Raw genomic sequence first — 21237 nt, forward strand, 5'->3', positions numbered from 1 at the left:
TCGGCTCTGCCCGTCCCCACGCACCAACACCCCCGTCCCCGAGGGCTCCACACACAGCAACGGTGGCGTGTCCACCTTACAGCCCACTCTTCAGCCCCGCAAGCAGGCACCGGCGGGGCGAACATCTCTGCCGAAGCCCCGCATCCCTCCGTGCCGCAGCCAGGCTGCTGCCCCGCCGCGCACACACCGGCGAGAGGGGGTTCCGCTCCCCGCCACCCCCGTGTGAGGAGGAGGAGGAGGAGAAGGCGGCAGGTGGGCGGTGGAGCCCCGGGGGGCCGGGACCCTCCCCGGATCTGGGAGGGGACGGAGCGCCTCCAATCCCCGGCCGGCAACAGCCCTGCAAGGCCCGGCGTGCGAGCCGGGTTGAAGCCTCCTTTCTTCTCCTCCTGCTCTGAGGAGCCGGACAATGAGCCCCGCGGAGGCGGGCGCCGGCTCCCTCCTCCTCCTCCTTCTCCTCCCCGCCGCGACAGCGCAGCTCACCTGCGACAGGGGGGATGGATGACGGCGGGGCGGCCGCTCGGAGGTGCTGCCCGAGGGGCTGCGGTGTCTGCGCGGGTCCCTGCGCGCCCCCGGCTCCGCAGGCGCGGGGCGGCCGCGGCCACGCTCCCCCACTCACTCACTCACACACACACACACGGGGTGCGGGGGGGGGCGCCCGCCCCGCATGCGCGCAGAGCCCCCCCCGGCCCCGCCTCCCCCCTTGGCGCCGCGCGCGGGCTGCGCACGCGCCGCCTCAGCGCCGCCCCTCCCGCCCGGCGCTGAGGGCGGGCAGTTTTGCCGCTCGCTCCCTCACGGGATCGATGAGGTTGGAAAAGAGCTCCGCGATCGATCAGACCGGGGGTACTCGATGGTACGTCCCGAAACACCTGCAGGGACGGTGACTCCGCCGCCTCCCTGGGCAGCCCGTTCCAATATCAAATTACTAAATCCTAGTATTGTTAGGGTTGGAAGGGACCTCTGGGCATTATCTAGTCCAACCCCCCTGCCCAGGCAGGGTAACCTGGAGCAAGTGACACAGGAACGCGTCCCTAAGAGGGAGACTCCACACCCTTCCTGGGCAGCTGTTCACTGTTCTGCCACCTTGGCTGCAAATTTAATTTAAATTTACAACTTCACCCTTTCTGTGAAGGAATTCCTCCTGCTGTCCAACCTAAATCTCCCCTGGTGCAGTTTAGGACCATTCCCTCTTGTCCTGTCCCTTGTTCCCTGGGAGCAGAGCCCGACCCCCACCTGGCCCCCCTCTCCCGTCAGGGCATTGTGGAGAAGGTCCCTCCTGAAACTCCTCAAATCCAGGCTGAGCTCTCCGTGGGGCACCGCTCCCTAAAGAGCGAAAAGACAACAGGGGCTAGGAAAGGAAGTGGCCCCCAAATAAAAACTATTACATTGCTAATAACTCTGTTCTCAAGGTACGCAGTGCAATGACTTTTATGATTTCCTTCTCTGCTCCCACAGTTGTTAGGGAATAATCAGCTTACGGGGGAAAGCAAGGCCTTCAAGGTGCTCACACCGTTTCTGGAGTGAAAACCATCAGAAAACCACAAGGTTTTGCAAGAGTTGCTCTACAGTCGCCAGAGTTGGCAGTGCTGCTGTCGTGGGGACAGGAGTCAGCATCACCAGCTTCCCATCTGCAGCTCCAGCCAGGCAAGGCTCTGACCCCACCGAGTTATTGCAATAATTAATAGCTACCATTTGTACATATTCTGAATGCTTTGCAAGCAATGCCTGATCTCATTAAATTGTGCATTGACTTATTTTCATCCTGTCGTGGAGTTAAAACAGACACTGCTTCCTTCATATTCATGGGAGATGGAGTCAGGAATTTGTTCCTATACTGGAACTGCTACCATTGGGTCTATGGCTACCTGCTATGGGTTTTACTGAAATATAGAGCCACCTGCTATGCAGAATGCCTGATTTTTAATAGACTTGCAGGCTGGTGAGAGTCCAGGTACCATGATCCAAAGTAAACAAGTCTGGAAAGAACGTACCAGCTTTTAAATCCATGACAGGGAACTAAGGCAGGAAGGATTTGTGAAACTACAGGCACAAGTTTGACAATAAGCAAAGAAAAGCATTACTTTTAGGTACAGTGCCATTTCCCCAATTTTAATAAAGCTTTCTGCCTAGAAAGAGAACACTGTTTCCTCTTGTGGTTTTTTGGGGTAGGTTTCTTTGTTTTGGTTTGGTTTTTTTTGGTTTGGTTTGGTTTGGTTTTATTTGGGGGGGTGTTTGATTTTGTTGTTTTTGTTTGTTTGTTTGTTTTGTTTCACTCCATTAATCTGGCATGGTATCAAATTCATTCTGAACCAGAATAAATGAAAGGAAAATAAAATGCCAAATGCCATCCTTCTGCAAGGTTTTCAACAGGTGAGTCAGTGGGTAGAAAAATTCTTTCACCAGATTTAGAAACACAACCATTTGTAATATAGAAATAAGAAAATATTACAGAATCATAGAATAGTTAAGGCTGAAAAAGAGCTCTAAAATAATTGAGGAATAAGAGCAAAGAAATAGTAGTAAAAACACCTCAGAAGGGGGAAGCAATGGGATATTTTTTGTAAGCTATTCTCCTCCACTAAAGCAGAAGACAAACTACTTTATCTTGTAAAACAAGCTTAGGGGTGTATATATGGGTTAGGTTACAAATTTTCAAAGACATTTTACAATCCTCTCACTAAATGCTTCCAGAAAACCTTCCAAATGGGTTCTGAGGAAAAAAGCAATGTCGTAGACCAAAAACTAACAGAGATTGAACAGGAGGACGTGAAAATCCAAAAGTGTAAGGCAGCTTTAATTTTGTTGTAAATACCCTTAAAATAATCTAGAAAAAAAAGTGGTACAGAAGGTGACACCATTTTTAGGACACACAACATTACTCCAAATTTTGGGGCAGATTGTGAAGATACTGGGAGTGACCCAGCTGTGTAAGAAGAAAATGTATTGACATTCAATATTGATAAATAATCATCAGTACAACACAATGGATACTGGAGGAAAGAATTCTGAGTAGGCATCACAGAGGGTTCTAAACCAAAGGAAATCATTTAAGAAATGCTCAGGCATCCTAGGCAGTGCTTCAGTAGAAATCTCTCCACAGTTTATGAACGCAGTCATGCACACAACGCATCAAGAGGCAAAATGAGAAAACAAGAAAATGTTGTCTGTCTTGCCATCATTTATATTAAAAAGTTTTACAGAATGAATTACAGAATTACACCAGAGCCCCACATTTAGCTGCTTTTCATCTATGATTCCAGAATCTTTTCCAAGAAACCACTTCCCAATACTGAGTTGCCAACTCTATACGCATAGCTGATGTTCCTTATTATTTTATAGATACAGATATTTCCCATTTTCCTAAATATTCCATTTAAAATACATTATTAGTTCAATGTTGCAGCTGTGCTGTTAGATATTCAAATCACAGGAAGCAGTGAAAAGAGGAAACGACTAGATGAAAATATATGGCAAAATAGTCAGTTATGAGGAAGAAAGCTGCTGTCAAAAGTAACAGGAAACCTTGTGACTGGCAGCTTGGGAGGGAATGGGTGCAGAGGGCCAAACCTGAGCCGACACACTCCTGGCAATTGGTCTGAATGAACACAGCTGAAAATCTTCCAGCCCACAGGACACCACACTTGCCATCACCAACTTTCACCTAAGAGAGCAATTTAGGAATGGTATTTACCTGGCCAGCTTGCAGTATTCTTCTGAATAATTATTTACTATGGATCTCAGAGGGGCTTTTTTAAACATATCCTAGATTTTATTAGGGATGATTACTTTTATAATTCACTGCCCAAGAAGCTGCATCTCCCTACAAAACTGTCACCAACTTCACTGTACCCAACCATCCCAAATGATAAAGGATATAACATTTCTCTTTGAAATCAACATTTGGCAGCTTCAACATAATCTACCAATTTAGAGGAGGAAATTTATCTATTTTTAATCTCACACATGAAAACCATTTTTCCTTTAGGCTACACCAAACGTGTGTGCTTCCACAAACTACAACATGCTTGCAGGAGCAGCTGTACTGAAATGTTGACATTGTAATCCAGGGCACTTGTTGAGGTAAATTTTAAGTCTATAAAAATGCCAGCAGAGTACAGTTTATAATACTTTTTCATTAACAGAAGGTAACACAAGCAATTTAGAATAAAACATTCCTAATATAGGTTACTTTAATGTAATCAGCTTTACTTGTGTAGATTATAACCCAAATAATTCTACACAATTTGAGAAAAAAGGAGAAATAGTGCTTTATTATGAGTGGACATACCATGCTCTGATATTAAAACTATACATTAATATAAAATCAAATTAATTTTGCTGCCTTTCATCCAAGCTTCCTGAGTACTGCAGAAAAGTACTCGGGAAATACCTTTTTAATCTTGTAACAAATTATTTGAAAGATTGTATCTTACATTTTGGTACCTAGTTCATTAATTACTAATTGCTTGGCACTAAAATAAAGTTCTTCTATCATTGCCTGAATCTAGAAACAGTTATTGCCATAAAAAGTCATCAGTTAAAATCAGTTTGATAGAAGATGCCCTAACTGGATATCTGCTAAAGTATGTAGTTACCTAAGGAATGAGAATATAGTAGGAAATATTTTATTTATATAACCTGTAAATGTTATTTTCTATTCTTACTCTTTGACTAAGTTATTCCATGAGTCTCACTGTGCTTAATTCACACAAATACATCAGGGTGAGAAACACTAAAGAAATGCAAAATGTTGCTAAATTTACTCGTCAACTTATGAAAAGAAAATTGCATAATTTTTTGTTGAAACTGTGTAATCATTTTCTCACAATTGCAGCACAGTTGTGGTATCTGCCACCTTAATTCTGTTATTTCCTGATTTTAGAGTGCTTACCTATACAGATCTTCTATAAATGCAGTGCCATTAATATTAATTGTGCAATTAATATTCAGGTTCTAGCAAGGTGCACAGTCTGTGACATTTACACCTACATAATCCTACTTTTTAATCTGTGATCCTCTGTGATTTCCTTGCTTTCATTATAAGGGAAAATAGGAGTCAGAATGGGATAAATATAACATTGCCGTAACTACCACCATCTTCCTTTTTCCTTTTGGAGGAATTCTTTTTGCTTAATACATAATACACATATATTAGTTTCTACTCCTTAATAAGGAGGATGAGCTTCCTACTTCAATCATAACCAAATGAAATTTTCAGTCCATTCAGTTGAATTTGAATCCAAGCAAAAAAAAAAAAAAAATTCATTGATGAAAGCGTCTGTACCAGAGAAATCTGGTTCAAATAAACCCAGACACCCTATGTGTTTAGAGTTTTAGAGCCAGAGGAGAAAAATGTTACTAAGAATGCTATGCTGAAGAGTAGATGGATGTTTCACAGCTCCTCTCACTGGCTGTGCTCAGCTGATGTGCTAATATTTGTTCCCAAAGGTGTTGTGATTAACGCTAGAACACCTCCTTGGGCTCACACATCTGCTGGTTCCTCATTTCCGACAACTATGAAGTGATGAGTTGGAATTAGAACAACACGAGAGCAGTCTGAACCAGCTTGGGATTTTTCTTAATATTTTTAAAATCACAACTTTTAAAAGAGTGTATCCAAGCAGCAGCTTCTGAACTCTCCCAAGCACACGTGTAAATATATATATTTACATGTAAAGTGAGTACATACACACACAGCCGCTTTAAGAGGACTTCCTCTCTTCACATCTGCAAAACATTGTTTTCCCAAGGTCAGCAAAGGCTTTTCCACGTGTCTGCACACAGATAACACGGTATTTCCTCACTGTTTCTCACACAACCTATGGATTTTCCCACAGAAGGAGAATGCTGTTCCTTGCTGTGCTGCCTTCCCACGCTGCAGCTGTAGGGAACCCAGAACCGCGTTTGCGACACGGATGCTGCTGGAATCACCGCGGAGGGAGCCAGAGACAAAGCCCGGATTGGCAGCACAGAGGCTGAATGCAGATGTCCTTCTTTTTCTGCTTCCCTGGTACATCACCAGAGACAGCACATCACTACTGGTAAACTGCTTAAAAGGAAGCAAGCACCATTTTTTATGTCGTATAAATATCTATCTACACATTTTCCAAAAAGGATGGAGGTGCTGGGATGCCTACGTGATTTATGCACTGTATGAAAGTAGCACAAACATGATCATTTACAACAGGCTTTATTGACCATCTGAAGGGGAAAGATACCAAATATGGTTAACAGCAACTGTTAAGTGAAATAAGTTATATTTCATCTATGTAAACAAAGTAATGATCATGTCTGTCACAAGATTTCAAGAGATTTATCTTCCAGGCTCCCTAATATGGTTACATCTGTCTCCTGCTTAAATCCTATGTTCTTGCCATCTGCTCCTATGCACTTCTTTTCACCCTCAAGCAGTGATTAAACAACTATCTGGGAAAGAAAAAAAGTACTTTTCCATTTTTGAGCCAATGTTTAACAGCTGGAAAAAAACTGGAAAACCAAACCCACAAACCCTTTGGCTCTCAATTGCTTTCCCTGGTTGGGAATGTTACTAGTGAGATGCTCAGCTGAAGTTTCCAGGAATCTTTACATCTCACTGTACAACAGGAAATGCTGCACCTATAGATTCAAATAGCTTTGTTATGGAGTGTAAGAAATTTGGAGCAGATTGAACCACCATTCAGTTAATCAGTCAAATTGTCATTGGGAGGTAATGTTATATAGGGAGATCAGGAAGCATTTTGCTTTGTAAAGAAGGAAACTTCCTAGAATTCTTTATTTGCACAGTGGGAAGCCTTGATAGCTGTGTTCCTTTGAGATGTGCTTTGTACTTACCTCTCCTTGTCCAAACATGGAGGAGCAGGAAGGACAGAGCCCCAGCTCGCTCTCTTTTCTGTGTGAGGAGAACCAAAGAAGAGCAATTTCACAGATCCTGTGCTTCTGCCTTCTGGGCAAGACTGCAGCCTGATGCTCCTCATGTGGGCACATTAATTAGGGGAGCACCTTACATCCATCACCCTCTGTAGCCACAGAATGGTCAGTCATAATCCATCTCTTAGTGTTTATTTGGAACCTTGAAATCCTTGAAATGTATTAGAGATGCACTGAGGATCTTGCTACAGGAGAGGCTTGATGCAATGACAATACTGTCATTTAAAAAAACTGCCTCATCCCTTCTCTAGGAGTTTTGTCAAACTTTATTTTATTTTCTTGGGCTGTTGCTTTCTCCTATGTAGAAGAAATTATGGATATCACCTAATCATTCCCTTGAGCTTCATAGGAAGTAACTGGACTTGGTACCTCTGCTTTTCAGTCTTTGCTCCTTTGGCTGCTTTACTTTGCTGCTTCTGTCCCCTACCATTATAATTGTTACTGCTTGCAAAGATGGGAAACCAGAATTGTTTGTACTGTTTGTAAAACACTGTGAAGTATTTTCAGAAATAATGCATAACAAGGCAAATTTACCATGGCTTTTTTATCTTCAGGTAATAATCCTTGTCTGAAAATCTAGGCCTATCATTTCTACTGGTATAAATAGGTGCAGCTCCACTAAAGGCCTTGCCTTTAATGTACTGGGGGGGTTTGCTGTGAAGGATACAGAGGGTCAGGCAGTTCAGCTTTAGATTTAATAAACACCATTGCTTAAATTACTAAGATAGACAAGCTACCTTGTTTTACAGCCAGCATTTTCAGAACAACTTACACAATTGTCTTGGGAATACCTTTGGGATAAGCAGAGCAGCAAGCCATCATCTGCTGTGGTCTGTGGATCTTGTCTGTAAGTCTGAGCTGCTGGTAATCCCTTTGGTACCATGCTTCTGCATGCCCAGGGCATTGCTGGGAGCTGGAATTAGGTGGATGTTATTTTTAGGTGGATGGATGATGTTTTTCTCCATACCTGCCTCAGTGAAAGTTAGAGAGCCGAGTTACAGTATACTCACTCATTTTCAAACAAACAGAAAAAGGTAATGCCTCAGCTACTCCAAGTACTGCACTTTTTCTGTGTATCTTGGTTATTGTCAGGATGATTGGGTTCAGTTACAGAGTTAGGATATTGAGAAAATGCTGAATGTTAGGACTTAGCAAACACTGTTCTAGACAATTTACTTTCAAAGGAAAAGACAAGATTTAAGAAAACACCTGCATAAGGTTTCAGTATTCTCTACCCAAACAGAGAAATCCATGTATAAAATTAATCCAGATTTCTAGATCCAAATTCTGTCTTAAGGCATGAAAGGCTTTTCTTACCAATACAAATACTATGGGGAAAGTGGAGAGTTTTCAAAATTTAATTTTAAATAGAAAGGATATTAATGACATTTTCACATCCTTATAATTCTCATACTGAAAAGTCACTTTAACATTCATCAGAATAGCTTCTGATAGGTGAAAAAACCCCACAGCAATAAATATATTTTTAAAGTAAATAAGTCAGTGTGTACAGAAGCAAGGCTTGTTTCTTGAGAAAAATCATCTGACCTGCAGCACTTGGACTAAACGGTCCAGTGTTTATAAAATGTGACTCAGCTGGAGATGGTTTCTGAACTTCGGAAATTCTGAAGAGATTTTTCCTGTATACTCTGGAAAGGCTTCAAAGTACATCCAGCAAGCAAATTTCAAAAATACAATGGCTGTACTTCAGCTGGTGTTCACCTAAAGTTTTACTGCAGTCTGATTGAGTCTGTGGCCAAACCTGACATGTATGAGCTAATTATCATTTGCATATCATCCTTTCCCATTGAGATCCTTGGAAAGATTAAAAGATTTATTTAAATATTGAAATCTGAGTCTTACAAACCTAAAAAAAGACACATGCTGACTCTGTGAGAGGATGAGATCTCTGTTTCCAGAGTTTACTTTTCAAGAGAGGACCCATCCATCATGAGGACAAGGAATCTAATCCATGATACTGGTTTGTAAAGAGAGTTTCTGACAGTTTGTGATTAATACTTTCTACAAATACATTAGAAGTAAACATTCCACACTGCTAAAATCTAAGTTAATCACTTTAAAATGTCCTCTCCACCTACTTCTGTATGTCATGTAATATCAGAAAAAAACACCTACCTGGGACTCAAAGGAGCATTATTTCACCCTGAAAAACTAGACGTTTGTTATAAATTATCCTTTGAGAGCTGCAGGAGAAAATACTTTCCCACCAATTATTCTGACATAATGTAGGATTGGAGCAGTTTATGACAGTTTATGACATCGCTTTTGCCAACACGCAGTCTGAACACTTTTCAGCACATTATGAACAGCAACTGAAATTGGACCAATTCATTATTTTGTTCTCCCTGGAGGAGAAGGGTAAATAGCTGCATTGTTTTGTGATGCTTTCTGTTTTAGATGTATCTCAACATACTCTTAGTCTTCAGTAGAGAAGATAAGATTGAAGAGGCTCATACTGAACTTGAGTCAGAAATCAGAGTTTTCCAATGGTCCATCTCAAGGACCATTCTTCTGGACTTCTGCATAATGTTCAAACAAACTGAATTTGGGAACCTCTGTCTCAATCAACAGCAGCTCAGGTGGGGTTTCTGGAGAGAAGAGAAATATGATATAATGTAGATTTGGTGCTGGGGGCAGATTTTAGAAGATGAATTTCAAATTAAGCAGTTTGCTTATGGGTAATTATTAATTACGGGCATACGACAATAAAAATTGAATCGGATACAAGTACTATATAATTAAACAGAACATATGGAAAACATGAAAAATATGATATTTTTAGCAATAGATCTTTAGATTAAACACTATTTTTCATTTGGCCTTCTGGCTCAAAATCCATATCAAAAAATAAAAGGATTATGAAGAAAAATTTAAAAGAACTACAAGAGAAGACTGTAAAACAAGAGAAACTAGAAATAGTGTGTTTAAGTGCTTTGTTCTATTGATGTTACTGAGAATGAGAGACAAATTTCTTCTTTCCTTTATCATCATCATCCTCCAGTGACACCAGGAGGCCAATGCACTTGTAGGTACACACATCTGCAGGTGGGGAGAGTTTCTACTCTCTTTAGATGCATATTAATGCAATGTACTTTGGCTCTGGGACTCTGTGCCAGAGAAAAAATAGTTTCAGCAGAGGAAACAAAGAACTTGAAAGATTTTTTTAATAGTTAGACACATACATGTATAATAACAATGTGCTGACAGTGGAAGTCTTACTGTTGGTGATGCTTCACAGCATAAACTGATCACTCACTAGAGACATTTCTCTCCTTTATCTATTTTTACATAAAATTCAGGTTCATTATGCCTTGGTTCTAGTGTTTCGGGTTTTTTATTAGCAGTTATTTATAACAGATTATTAAAAAGTCAGACTGCATCAATTTTGCTTGAAGGCAGAGGGAATAGGCATGTGCATATGTGAAATTTATGTCACTGCATATTTGGAAAAAGAACGTTAAGTTAGGAGTTTAGAAAAAAGCTCTTCTGTTTCTCCCTTGTATCCTCTAATCCCATTTGAGTTAAGTGCTTATGTTTGGATCCCTACAGGTAGGAAACATCTCTCAAGACTTTTCCCTTTCAATTTAATAAATCTCTTCTGCTGGTTTCTTTCTATTAAGTAAGTGAAGACAGGAATTTAAACCAATTGCTGCACAATGAGCCATGAGGAAAGGCATAAGGTTGGATGGATGCTTACAGAAGAACACTGAGAAGATATCACCCAGTTTCCAGCTCTTATCTTTCATAAGCAGAACAGAATGAGGGCAATTTGACTTCCTAGCTGGTCTACTGACCCATGAGAATAAAGGGAATATAAATGCCACTGTGTGATAAAACAGGCAACACATTCAAAGCAATAACAGAATATGCATAATAGCTCAGAAAACATCTTTAGGAAAATAATTTAAGTAGCTTCATGCTTCTCTTTTTATTAGGAAAAAATATAAAGGGAGAGAACCACTAGCCGCTGTGTGGAACACAGCTAGCTTTTCAGGAAAATACACAGGGCTAGATCTTCCCTCCTACTTCTTCACATGTTTTCTGCTCTTCAGGCCCATGGAAACATGCCAGGAAAAATTAACTGGCAGACGACCATATCATCTCTTCTGCATAGTTCCCATGTAGTGTCTCAGAGAAAGTCCATGCAGCCAGGGAGCTGGCTGGAAAAGCTGCCTGCCTGGGGAAAACTGTCCTTGACTCCCACAGATCCCAGAGGATATGTCAGATTTCAGTGGGACCTCACTCCTTTGTTGATATGAGACAATCTGAAGAATTCTGTCACTGAGATTTCCTTCTATAGATGAAAAGCTGGGGCTCATTTGTGCATGGGGGTTTTTCCATGGGGAAGTTTTGGCCAGAAGGATGAATGCTGATTTAAGGACAGCTCTCTTAAACCAAGCAGTACTGATGGGTCACTGACTGAATGCAAGGTCAGTAAGTCTGCAGCTGCCTCAGAAATGTGGAAGAGGATTTGATCCTGGATAAATGAAACAAGGAGAATATAAAGTCCTGGCTTGCTCCCACACAACCCACCCCCTCCCCAACCCTTTACATTTGGAGTTTCCAGGTTCTTGGTACACAGGAAGGAGGATTGATGTTGTTGAAAGTAGCTGATTCCTCACTTTATTATGAACATAAAGCTATGATCCAGCCTACTGATTTACACAAGAACTATCAATCAGCCAACCTTCATTTCAGCTTCCTCTTAAGTAATACACATACTTCTCCTTCATGTCCAGTGGAAAATCCCATGAAGTAGGAAAAAAACCATTCTGGACTTCACACTGATAAATTGCTAAAGCTGCCTCTCCAGTTGGAGTCTGTGAGGCATATGGAGGGGTCACAGCCTCCATGTCCTCAGTCCCTCAGTTCCTTAGGGAATTTCTGCATCCCTTCCATTAAGTGCCACTGGGGCCCTGTCCCCTCCTCCATCATTTCCTGCTCCCTTTGCTCTCCACGGCTCCTGCAGCAGGGCTCAGTAAGAAACTGTTCTGTGTGAGCTCCCTCCCATATGGCCATGCACTAATCCCCCCTCCCACACACAGTCATGCAAAGAGGGAAGAAACTATGGATGTGGAAGAGATGCTTCCCGGAGCATCAGTGTCTGCTAGCCACATTATGTCAGGCAATTAAAAGGTGCAAAAGAATCCTGCTGAGCAGTACTGCTGTTTCCTTCACCGTTCTTTACAACATCTGCAGAGCTTCCATCTATCCTGAGTTTGTAATTTTTTTTTATTTTTTAGGGGGAGTCTTAGAATCAGGAGACAGCTTGCAATCATCTTTCCCCTCCACTTACAATGCCAAGGTACTTTTCACAGGTTTTTTAATTATTAATTTTGCTCCCTTGTCTCTTCTGATTGATCAAAAGAAAAAAAAATCAACCCTGGAATTTACTGAAGAGCGAGAGAAGATTAGAAAAAAAAAAAAAAATCATTGACATTAAAATTTGTGAGAGTTTTTGAGAAAGCTCTGCTCTTGCCTATTTACAGTGAAGCTTTTTTTATGTATGCAGAGAAAAACTGTCAGAAAACAGACCATTTGTCAGGTCGGGCTGTCAGCCCAGTGCCCAACAACTCCCTGTGCCTGCACAGGGATATCCTGGCATTACAGCCACTGTCACATCTCATTGCCTAATGCTCTCCCTGACGCCGGCTCCCAGCGTGTTCCATCAGGTTCTCTCACTTGGGAAACACCGAGCGTCATTCGGTGTCACCCTCCCCACTGAGCTCACCGACAGGAACAGCAATGGAATGGTTTCTCTAGGTGGCAGATTTACTACGCTACACAAGTCACAAGGTATTAACACAGAGTTTTATGCTGAGCAGAAACTCAGCATCAGTGTAGCGCATTTCATCCTTGAAATGTCAACAGGCATTTTAAAACTTACTCCTCAAAACCCCTTAGTGATTCCTGTGAAAGAAAGCTATGGTCTTCAAACTAGGAAAAAAACAACCTCCAAGCATATAAATAAACTCCTTTTGCTTTACCCACATCAGCAACATGGCAGATTAAATGAGGTGAGCAACATTTTGACTGGAGAAGCCCTGGGTAGGAAATCTGAGGTTGGAGCCTCACGGGTGACAAGTCATCCAAGGGACTTGAGGCCTCAGCTGGCTGTCAGGTGCCATCGATTGTCATCTTGCAGGTCATGGCCTCCCCCTCCCAGGGCATCCTGTTCTCCAGAGCTTCTCTTTTAATACAGCACAATAAGAGGAACAAAACTGAGGATCAGAACCCTGTATTACTAAAACCTTTTAAGAGCACATAAGAAACCTTGAGTTGAACTCAGTAAATAGCAGCTGGATCTCCGAGGTCATGAGAACACTTATTTTGCAGGTGAAGCCCTTTGAAAAAGCCACCGTGCTGTTTTCAGCACAGCTGTGTTCGGGTCTTTCATTCCCAGATCTCAAGCATCTCAGTGAGACTGGTAACTGTGACAAACAGCTCATGCTTTTTTACTTAGGTCAAGAGTTTGGAAATACAGGCTTTAATAAGAGAGGAATGACTTCAGTGAAAAGCATTCTAAGCAAAACAGAGGTGTGTGACTTCCTCTTTCACCAAACACAAAATAAAGAAATATACTCTAAGCTTGTGGATTTTATGCATACATACAACTAAGTGCATGTACATTTTTAATTGACTGCCCATTTCTATACAACCCTATGGGAAAGAAAAATACAGAACCTTCCAAACATGCATTGAGAACGGTATCAGGAGTGATCAGGACATGAAATATCTTTAACCAAGTGACAAAATGTGCACATTAGAGCAGAAGGCTGTCTGAAAAAAAGGTCCTGTAAGTGGGACAGGGAAAACAGCATAATTTTTAGGAAGTCAAAATCTATGTAATCTTAATTCAAATAAATCTTCCTTCCTATTAACTCTTTTGGAAATTACTCAAATAATTTTCTCATTAAGTTGTCTTTAATACAATTATTCTGATTAATACCTTTTGCACTAAAGGATTTCCCATAAGAAAATTGCTAGTGATAATTGTAACTTTTGTATTATTCAACACAGTAAAACAAGATACTCAGTGAAGGTGGTTTAATCTAATCTGTTTCATTTGGAACAAGGCACTTGGCTAATTATACATTAGATGCACCTAAATAGCAGTTGATGATCTGTATTGTGGCACTTCTGGAAGACATGTGGACATACCCAACTCCATTTGCAGGTCACTCTCTAAGCCACCACCATTTTTAAAAATAATTTTCATTTTCAGCTAGGAATTTCATGGTACAAATAAGGGAGGCAGACACATTGGAAACACTCAAATGGAAGAATTATCCATGACAATGTATAATGTTTGCCAGAAAATAAATAAAAATAGTACTTGAACTCCAAGCAACAAAACAGTCTCACAGATCATGCATCATTGTGTTAACCCAATTAATTTTCCAATTCTATAAATGTTGATAGTTTCTGAGCTTTTCAAAGAGACTATCAGATTTAGTGTCCCCAGTCTGATGCAGCTGCATTTCACTGGGCAACCCATCAAGATGTCCCTTCAGTGTCACTCTCCTCTCTATTCAGAGGAACAGACTGGACATTAAGGAGGAATTTTCCTCCTCTAAATCCTTTGGCATTGCAGATCCTCGCTGCTGAGCAAAATCTGAGCACACCAAGTCCAGTGGCAGCTCAGTGGGCTTGTCTAGACACCCACAACTCAGCCCTGTCTTGTTGTCCCATCTATCCCCACACAACAGACAGGCCTCTCTCAATGATTACCTGATTCCTCATGTCCCAGACAGCAGATGGGACCTAAGGAGCAAATTAAAGTTGTTTTATCTGCAGTGTCCCCAGGGCATCTGCAGAATGCAGCAGCACTCCAGCCATGCCCTTTTCCCTCCATGCCCTTTCCTGTCTCAGAGAAATTAGGATAATTCCCAGCTTTCTACACAGCTGTACCCTTTCCACAGCTCCCCTGACACCTGGGAAATCCTTCTGCAGCCAAACAGCTTTAAAACTGTTTGGCTTTATGCTGTGGTACTCAAGGCTCTCGGGGTAGGATCACCACTGCCAAACTCCACTGGCACCTTTGCTCTGGAAGTGAAAACAATCGCGGCTGGGATGTGTGCCATGGCCTGGGCAGCAGCATGGCTGTGCTTAGGGCTGCCAGAGGAACAGCCCAGGCCTGCACTGAAATGCTGTGCTGGTGTGTAACCAGAGCTCCATCACGGCTTTATTCCCGAGGAGTAAACACCGAGCTCTGGAGGCGCGGCCGGGCTCCCGAGCAGGCCCAGGCCTGTGCTGGGCTGAGCAATCACCCAGCTACAGGATGGATGTGGCCATTGCACTGCCAAAACCATGCAAAAACACTTGGCAACCCCTGGCTTCTCAGTCTAGTGTTACCAGAAAGAAAGGGGGTAGTACACAACTTTGGTGGCTCTTGCAGCTTTTGTTTCATGAGGATGTAAAATTTTCTGACATTTTCACGAAATGGTCAGGAAAGAGGAGTCCGAGTATTCTCAAGTCATACAACAGGAAAGACACGAACTCCTTGCAATTTTGCCACAGAAACTCACAACCAATGTCTTTTGCCCTTTCCTACTCTGTTTGCTAACGCAGCCAACAGGTCAAATTTGGAAGGAATTTGCTGCTGGTTTTCTCTTCCAGACTCTGAGCCCTCATGTGGGTTACTATGCTTCATATGGCTCAGGTTTCACAGACTGCTAAGGATTTCCAAGGATCCACTCAGTTCTTGAAGAATCCACACAACTGGGACTACACTGTTTAAACTTAGAGGGAAGGGCAGAGTAGATTTTATATTATGCGGGTCACTCCTGAGAATTTTTTAATCCAGATTTCAATGCTTATTATAAAGAAAAGTACAACCATGAATAATAGGAAGAAGTTTTTTTATCTCATTTCTCCTGTATTTTTAAATCCAAATAAAAGCTTCACAAAGTTCTTATTCACATAGCTGGAATCTATAAAAACAGAAAAAACCATCAAAGCACCTCTAAACCTGATCTGAAAGTGGTGCTCCCTGGATTTTCATCCATGACCCAAAATCATGATGGGTGTTGGGTCTTCTGGCTTCTGACAGCAGCAATCTCTCTTAGAAGCACAAGGATTTCTTAATTGCATACTCTTTTTAAAAAATAAAAAACGTTTTAAACAAAAGATAGATGAAACAAAGCAACAAATAAGGAAACACAGAATCACAACACAGTAAGATTAGGCCTTCAGGTGACCTTAAACCTGCATGGAAATACAAGGTCTTTGACCCAGCTGTATGGTATTAGCCCTTTTCTAACTCTGCTATGCAGCTGCAATTACAAATATCCTTAGAGGATATGCTCAAGAGGAAAAAACACTTAGAGGTGCTCAAGGAAAAAAAAAAAAGGGGATTTTTGAGTTGCAGAAAAGGATGTTTGCTTGGCTGGTTCTGTATTTGCCATGAACGCTAATCTGGACCCGTTGCTTACAGGAGCTAAAAATAATTACAGATAAAAAGCTGCATAACCCAAAAAAGTTTCTGTTCCTACAGAGAAATTATCAGCTCACTAATGTGAAGTAAACAATTTTCTTTAATTATTTGCTGGATTTTTCACCTTTTAAAACACATGAACAAAGCATGTTTATCTAACCTGAGGTACTGCCAGCAGTCACCACCTCAATTGAAGATGTCTAAACTGCCAGCTGCATGCCCTTTACGTGACAGAGAGAAGTCTGACACCTCAAAAATATCACAGGACAGAGAATTTGATAAAATGCGTTATCTGAAAGTAGTGAGACTTTAAAATGGGTAATTTTCTCATCCACTTTTCTCATTTATACGAGGTATTGTGCAAATTTAAACACATACATTCATGTTCCTTACACATTCATATCTTACAACTATTCACTTTTTCACCTTTCTTAATAAACAGGTTAAAGTTGCCAGGAATGTTCAAAGTACCACATACAATGTCACATTTCCTGTTGGCTCTGATCCTGCCATGGACAGACATCAGGAGAAACTGCTGCTGCGGTGGCAAGCTGGACAATCAGAAATATCTAATGAGAACCAAGACGGTGTATCTGGTTAAAAACACATATCAGTGCATGCAGGCAGAATGTAAGGGTAGCTAAACAGAGGGGAAAGATTTTCTTCACAATGGAAGTCACAAAAAATGGTCACACATGGAAAAGGAGCAGTACAAGGGGTTCAGTGTCAGGCCAACAGGCAGCGATGAGCAGTAATGCACTGCACTCCAAATTGGAATGGAATTTAACATCAAAAAAATACATTCAGAACATGTTCTATTTATAATAAAAAGCTTTTTTTTTTCCCTGGGTATCCTACAGTGTTTACAAATTGAAGAGTAAATAAAAAGAAAGCTTTATAACTATGTAAAGAAATAAACAGGAATGAACTGAAATCTGAAATGCAGCTACGGCGGTGCATTGCAGAATAATTGCATCAAGAGGATAAAATATTACTGGGGGTCTACTTTAAAACAAAAGAAACCCTGATAACTCTTTGAAATGTGAGCACATGGCAAGCCACGCTCCCAAGAGCAAATGCAACTCTCCAGGATTTGTAAGAGCAGAACAAACAGTCCCATATGTGCTCAGGTTAAAAGCACTCCCCAGATAAAGATGATCAAATTGGTGTACAAACCTGCCTGCAGAAGAGGAGGCACGGGATAATCCGAAGGAATTTGATTAAGTGCTTAAGAGCCTATAATGAATTCAGGAAGCAAAACACCACATTATTACAGGTACCAGTGTATTTATGTAATATGTAAACACTGCTGGCACTGAAAGTTAACCTAAGGAGTGAGGTTGAACAAACACTAAAATGAGACTTTATTAAGAAAATATCGATATTGCCCAGTGAATGGTTTGGCTCCTGTAATAAAACATATAAATAATGTTCACAGTTTCACTGCAATAAAACCAGCCAGCACTGGGTGTTACTTCAGAGGGCCATACTCACATACATACATATAAACACAGCTGGGAATACTGATATTTCTGGATAATCTGGTACATCCTTCTCGACAGAGAAGCTGTAAAACTCACAACTCAGTTTCTTAGAAACTTTAAAAAAGGCATCTCAGAATCATAAAATTTATACAAAAGCACTGAAATAAGAGTATGTTTAAAAAAAAAAAAAAAATCTCTATCGTTGTAAACACACATGTGCTGGGACCCATCCAGCAGGAATCCTGCCCACCAGCTTTATGTAAAACTGAGGTTTCTATAATGTAGAACACTTCCTGCTGCTCAGAACTGAGGCTGGAAAAGAACATATCAGCAGCTTCTAACACCTTACAATTCCCCATTAAAATCCCAAAGCTGCAGGAAAAAAATGGGTTTTTTTTAGAAATACGACTTATATATATCTGTATGAAACACAAGGTGATACAATGAGCACAAACACGATATATAAAGTGACCCAAGCTTATCAGTGCTGGGGAAAGTTTCTCCTGATGCAGTTATGGATTGCACTGGTTTTGGTGATGGCAAAACCTTCTATGATGTGCACTTTTACCCCAGGAAAACTGTCCCCTGGCCTAGAAAGGAAAGATGATAGGACTTAGCCTACCTTCTAAGCCTGCTGTGTCTCCACACTTATTTGCATTTGAGCTCTCCAGTTACAGTCACTGTGCCATCCTTTTGTACATAAAGAGTAAAAATTTATGTCAGTCCCACCACCAGCTGCACTTGAAGAAATATTCACCTAAAATAATGGAGAAATGTTGCACCTAAAACCATACAAGCTTCACATTGCTGAGCTGTTGTGGGATGGAAAAAAGAAAAGTGACTTGTCAACAGCTGAGGTGCAGAATAAAATACATTCAAATAAATAAAATGAGTAAATAAATACATAATAATAAATAAAATAATGATAAAATAATAATTAAATACATTGAATAAATAAAAACAAATCCAGCTGATCAGAAGATGTCTGCTGTGTCCTGTGAGATGCTCCCAAGTACTTTTCCAGAGATGGCTGTGCTGCTTGTGGAGAGATGAATGCACGGTGGGGAAGGTGTGTGGCTTCTGTTTTGGAGATAAGTGGTTTGGTAAGACATGGCTTGACCACCACAGCCCCACTGGCCACAAAACACTAAAGGAAGAGTTGCAGAGGTCCTCAAGCTAGCCAGGGAAAAAAAAATAACACATAAGGCAGAGCAATTAATTGGCTGCTGTATCCATATTGTACTGCTCTATTCTGGGAAATAATTGTGGGGTGTGATTTATGTGTATTTAATTTGAAAAGTGGTCTTCCCTTAGCTAGAATTATAATATATTTTTACAAATTGAGGTTTTCCTTTTTAACATGATCACCCAATGTCACAACTCAGCTTCTCATTTTGAATAATAGTCTTAGACATAAACTATGTAAATAATATTGAAAGCAATTTTAAATACCCACCATTCACGCTGCCAGCCTGAAGGGAGATGGGGAATTAAAAACCAAAAGAGAGAACTATTGCAGAGATAATAAAAGCTGCAGCAGGATGGGCAGCACAGAGCACAGCACCCCAGCCCTTTTCAGAGCTGTGTCTCTCCCATCCTTTACATCTGTGCATCAGCCCAAGCACAGCCTCCTTGTCTCACACAGAGGAGTATGTGAATATTGCCCTCATATTTTTTTCAGGGAAATAAACTTTAAGAAATAGCTTTCTAAGATGCTGGCTTGGGAAAATGACTCAGAAATGACACCAATCCACGGCAGAACACAGCCCTGTGGAACTATAAACTCTGAGCCGAAAGGAAGAAATGAAGAAATCTTGAAATCCTCACAGAGAGGCTGCCAGCACAGGAGCACGCAGACCAACTCCTGTGAGTGCTTGGGGAGATCATCAGCGACCTGTCAGGCCTGGAGCAATCCTGTGTGAGGAACCTCATCAGTTACGGGCACCTACTTGTGCTGCAGAGCCAGGAGAGAAAGCATTTTCTTCCTGCTAAAAATATTTCCTTCCCCTCCTCAAAATGACAAAAGCGTAACTGTGCCTGACCTATTTTTTGTCCTTATTCATTCCGTGGAAATCCTGCAAAATTGACACCTAATTTCCAGGTGCTGTTGCTTAGCTTCCTAAATTATTCATGAGTGTAATAATTATCCCTTTTCATCATCTCCTGGGTCAGGGAATAGATGCAAAGATTACAATCACATCACCACCCTCACATCTGAGCATTTTTATGGTATTGGAAGATTCCTCCACCATAAGCTGTATTACACTTGCATTTGATCCATGGCCTAATTATACATTATGTTGGTCTACTCTAATTATATCAGCAGCCACCCTGGGTAGAGCACAAAAAGTACAGGGGAAATAGAGACCAAAACCAGGGATGTCTCTCTACTTTAACGTGCTCAGGAGTGGTGCCAGCTGGAGCCAGAAGCCATCAGGAGTGGGGGAGCAGCGGGAGCACTGATTTTGACAGGGGTTTACACGGAGGAAGTGAGGAGGAGAGGGGAGGTGGGACTGGTAAGGGGCTCTGACAGGGAGCTACTGACTGGCAGGAAAACTTCAGACATATTGAAAATGTCCAGAAGTATTTCAAAAGTGAAAACAAGAGATATGCCCACAGCTGTACCTGTTCCTGCAGAGCTGTGTCAGCTCATTTTAGGTTGGGGCCAACAGGAAAAGCTTTTCTGCTGGATTAGCTGGAGCTGCCCAGCCTCCCGAGGCCAAAGACAGACATCCTCATCCAGCACTTCTGGCTGAGCTGGCCCAAGAGGTTCTGCTTCACAGGTGTCCATCAGCACCCCCAGAAGTCTGTGAGAGCTCACACTTTGGACAAAGCTGGATGAGTGAGCTGTAACCACTTGGATCAGCACTTTAAACCTCACCTGGAGCGGGGCAGGGCACATGAAGGGACTGCAGCCTCCAGCAGAGCAGTAACAAGAGGAGGAGAAGGCCTTTCAGCGGTCACAGCTGCTTGCTGTGGGAATGACTTCCTTGGTCACAGCTGTTGGCAATGTGTCTTTTCATGGCCTCGACAAAATCCAGCTAACAAGGCACAGCTTGCCACCAGCGGTACATCCACACCTCCAGCTTTTCCTGGCACAGCTGACCCTCACAGGGATAGAGCTTGGAGCTGCCATCCCAGCTGGATTCTGCTCTACCCCCAGGAGATGGTTTTGGCTGTGGGCATGGAGATGTTCAGCCACCGTAGCCAAATCCAGCAAGGATCATGGACCGCAGCTCCTGAGCGGGATAAACCCTTCGGGAAGCGGCTGCCCAAGGAGGGGCATGAAACAGCCCTGGTGCCACCTCGGCTGGGCATCGGGACACCGGGAGGGCTCCAGGACAGGGCAGAAGGCTGCTAAATGTCCCCAAC

General features: G+C 41.9%; 1 protein-coding gene and 1 long non-coding RNA gene across 44 annotated transcripts in view; one reads left to right on the forward strand and one right to left on the reverse strand.

Annotated features, from left to right (window-relative positions):
• Positions 1 to 699, reverse strand: part of RALGPS2 (Ral GEF with PH domain and SH3 binding motif 2) — a 109209-nt gene extending 108510 nt beyond the window's left edge. For 3 of the 43 annotated variants that reach the window (XM_086902159.1, XM_086902130.1, XM_086902170.1), the window contains exon 1: positions 481 to 699. Coding sequence is in view for 4 of the 43 variants with exons in the window: in XM_086902117.1 (XP_086758243.1) it covers positions 25 to 125 (101 nt within the window). In the remaining 39 variants the exon portion in view is untranslated. Of the gene's footprint in view, positions 1 to 24 lie in introns of all 43 variants that reach the window. The other 40 variants (XM_086902160.1, XM_086902132.1, XM_086902166.1 and 37 more) reach the window with 34 other exon arrangements.
• Positions 700 to 702: 3 nt separating this feature from the next.
• Positions 703 to 9798, forward strand: LOC111932589 (uncharacterized). Its single transcript, XR_015290461.1, has 4 exons — positions 703 to 850; positions 1453 to 1641; positions 3983 to 4077; positions 5835 to 9798. It is a non-coding gene; the product is annotated as an uncharacterized LOC111932589 (long non-coding RNA).
• The last annotated feature ends 11439 nt before the right edge of the window (positions 9799 to 21237 follow it).

The sequence above is a fragment of the Cyanistes caeruleus genome, chromosome 9, assembly GCF_971803275.1.
Source record: "Cyanistes caeruleus chromosome 9, bCyaCae1.hap1.1, whole genome shotgun sequence".
NCBI classification, from domain to species: Eukaryota; Metazoa; Chordata; class Aves; order Passeriformes; family Paridae; genus Cyanistes; species Cyanistes caeruleus.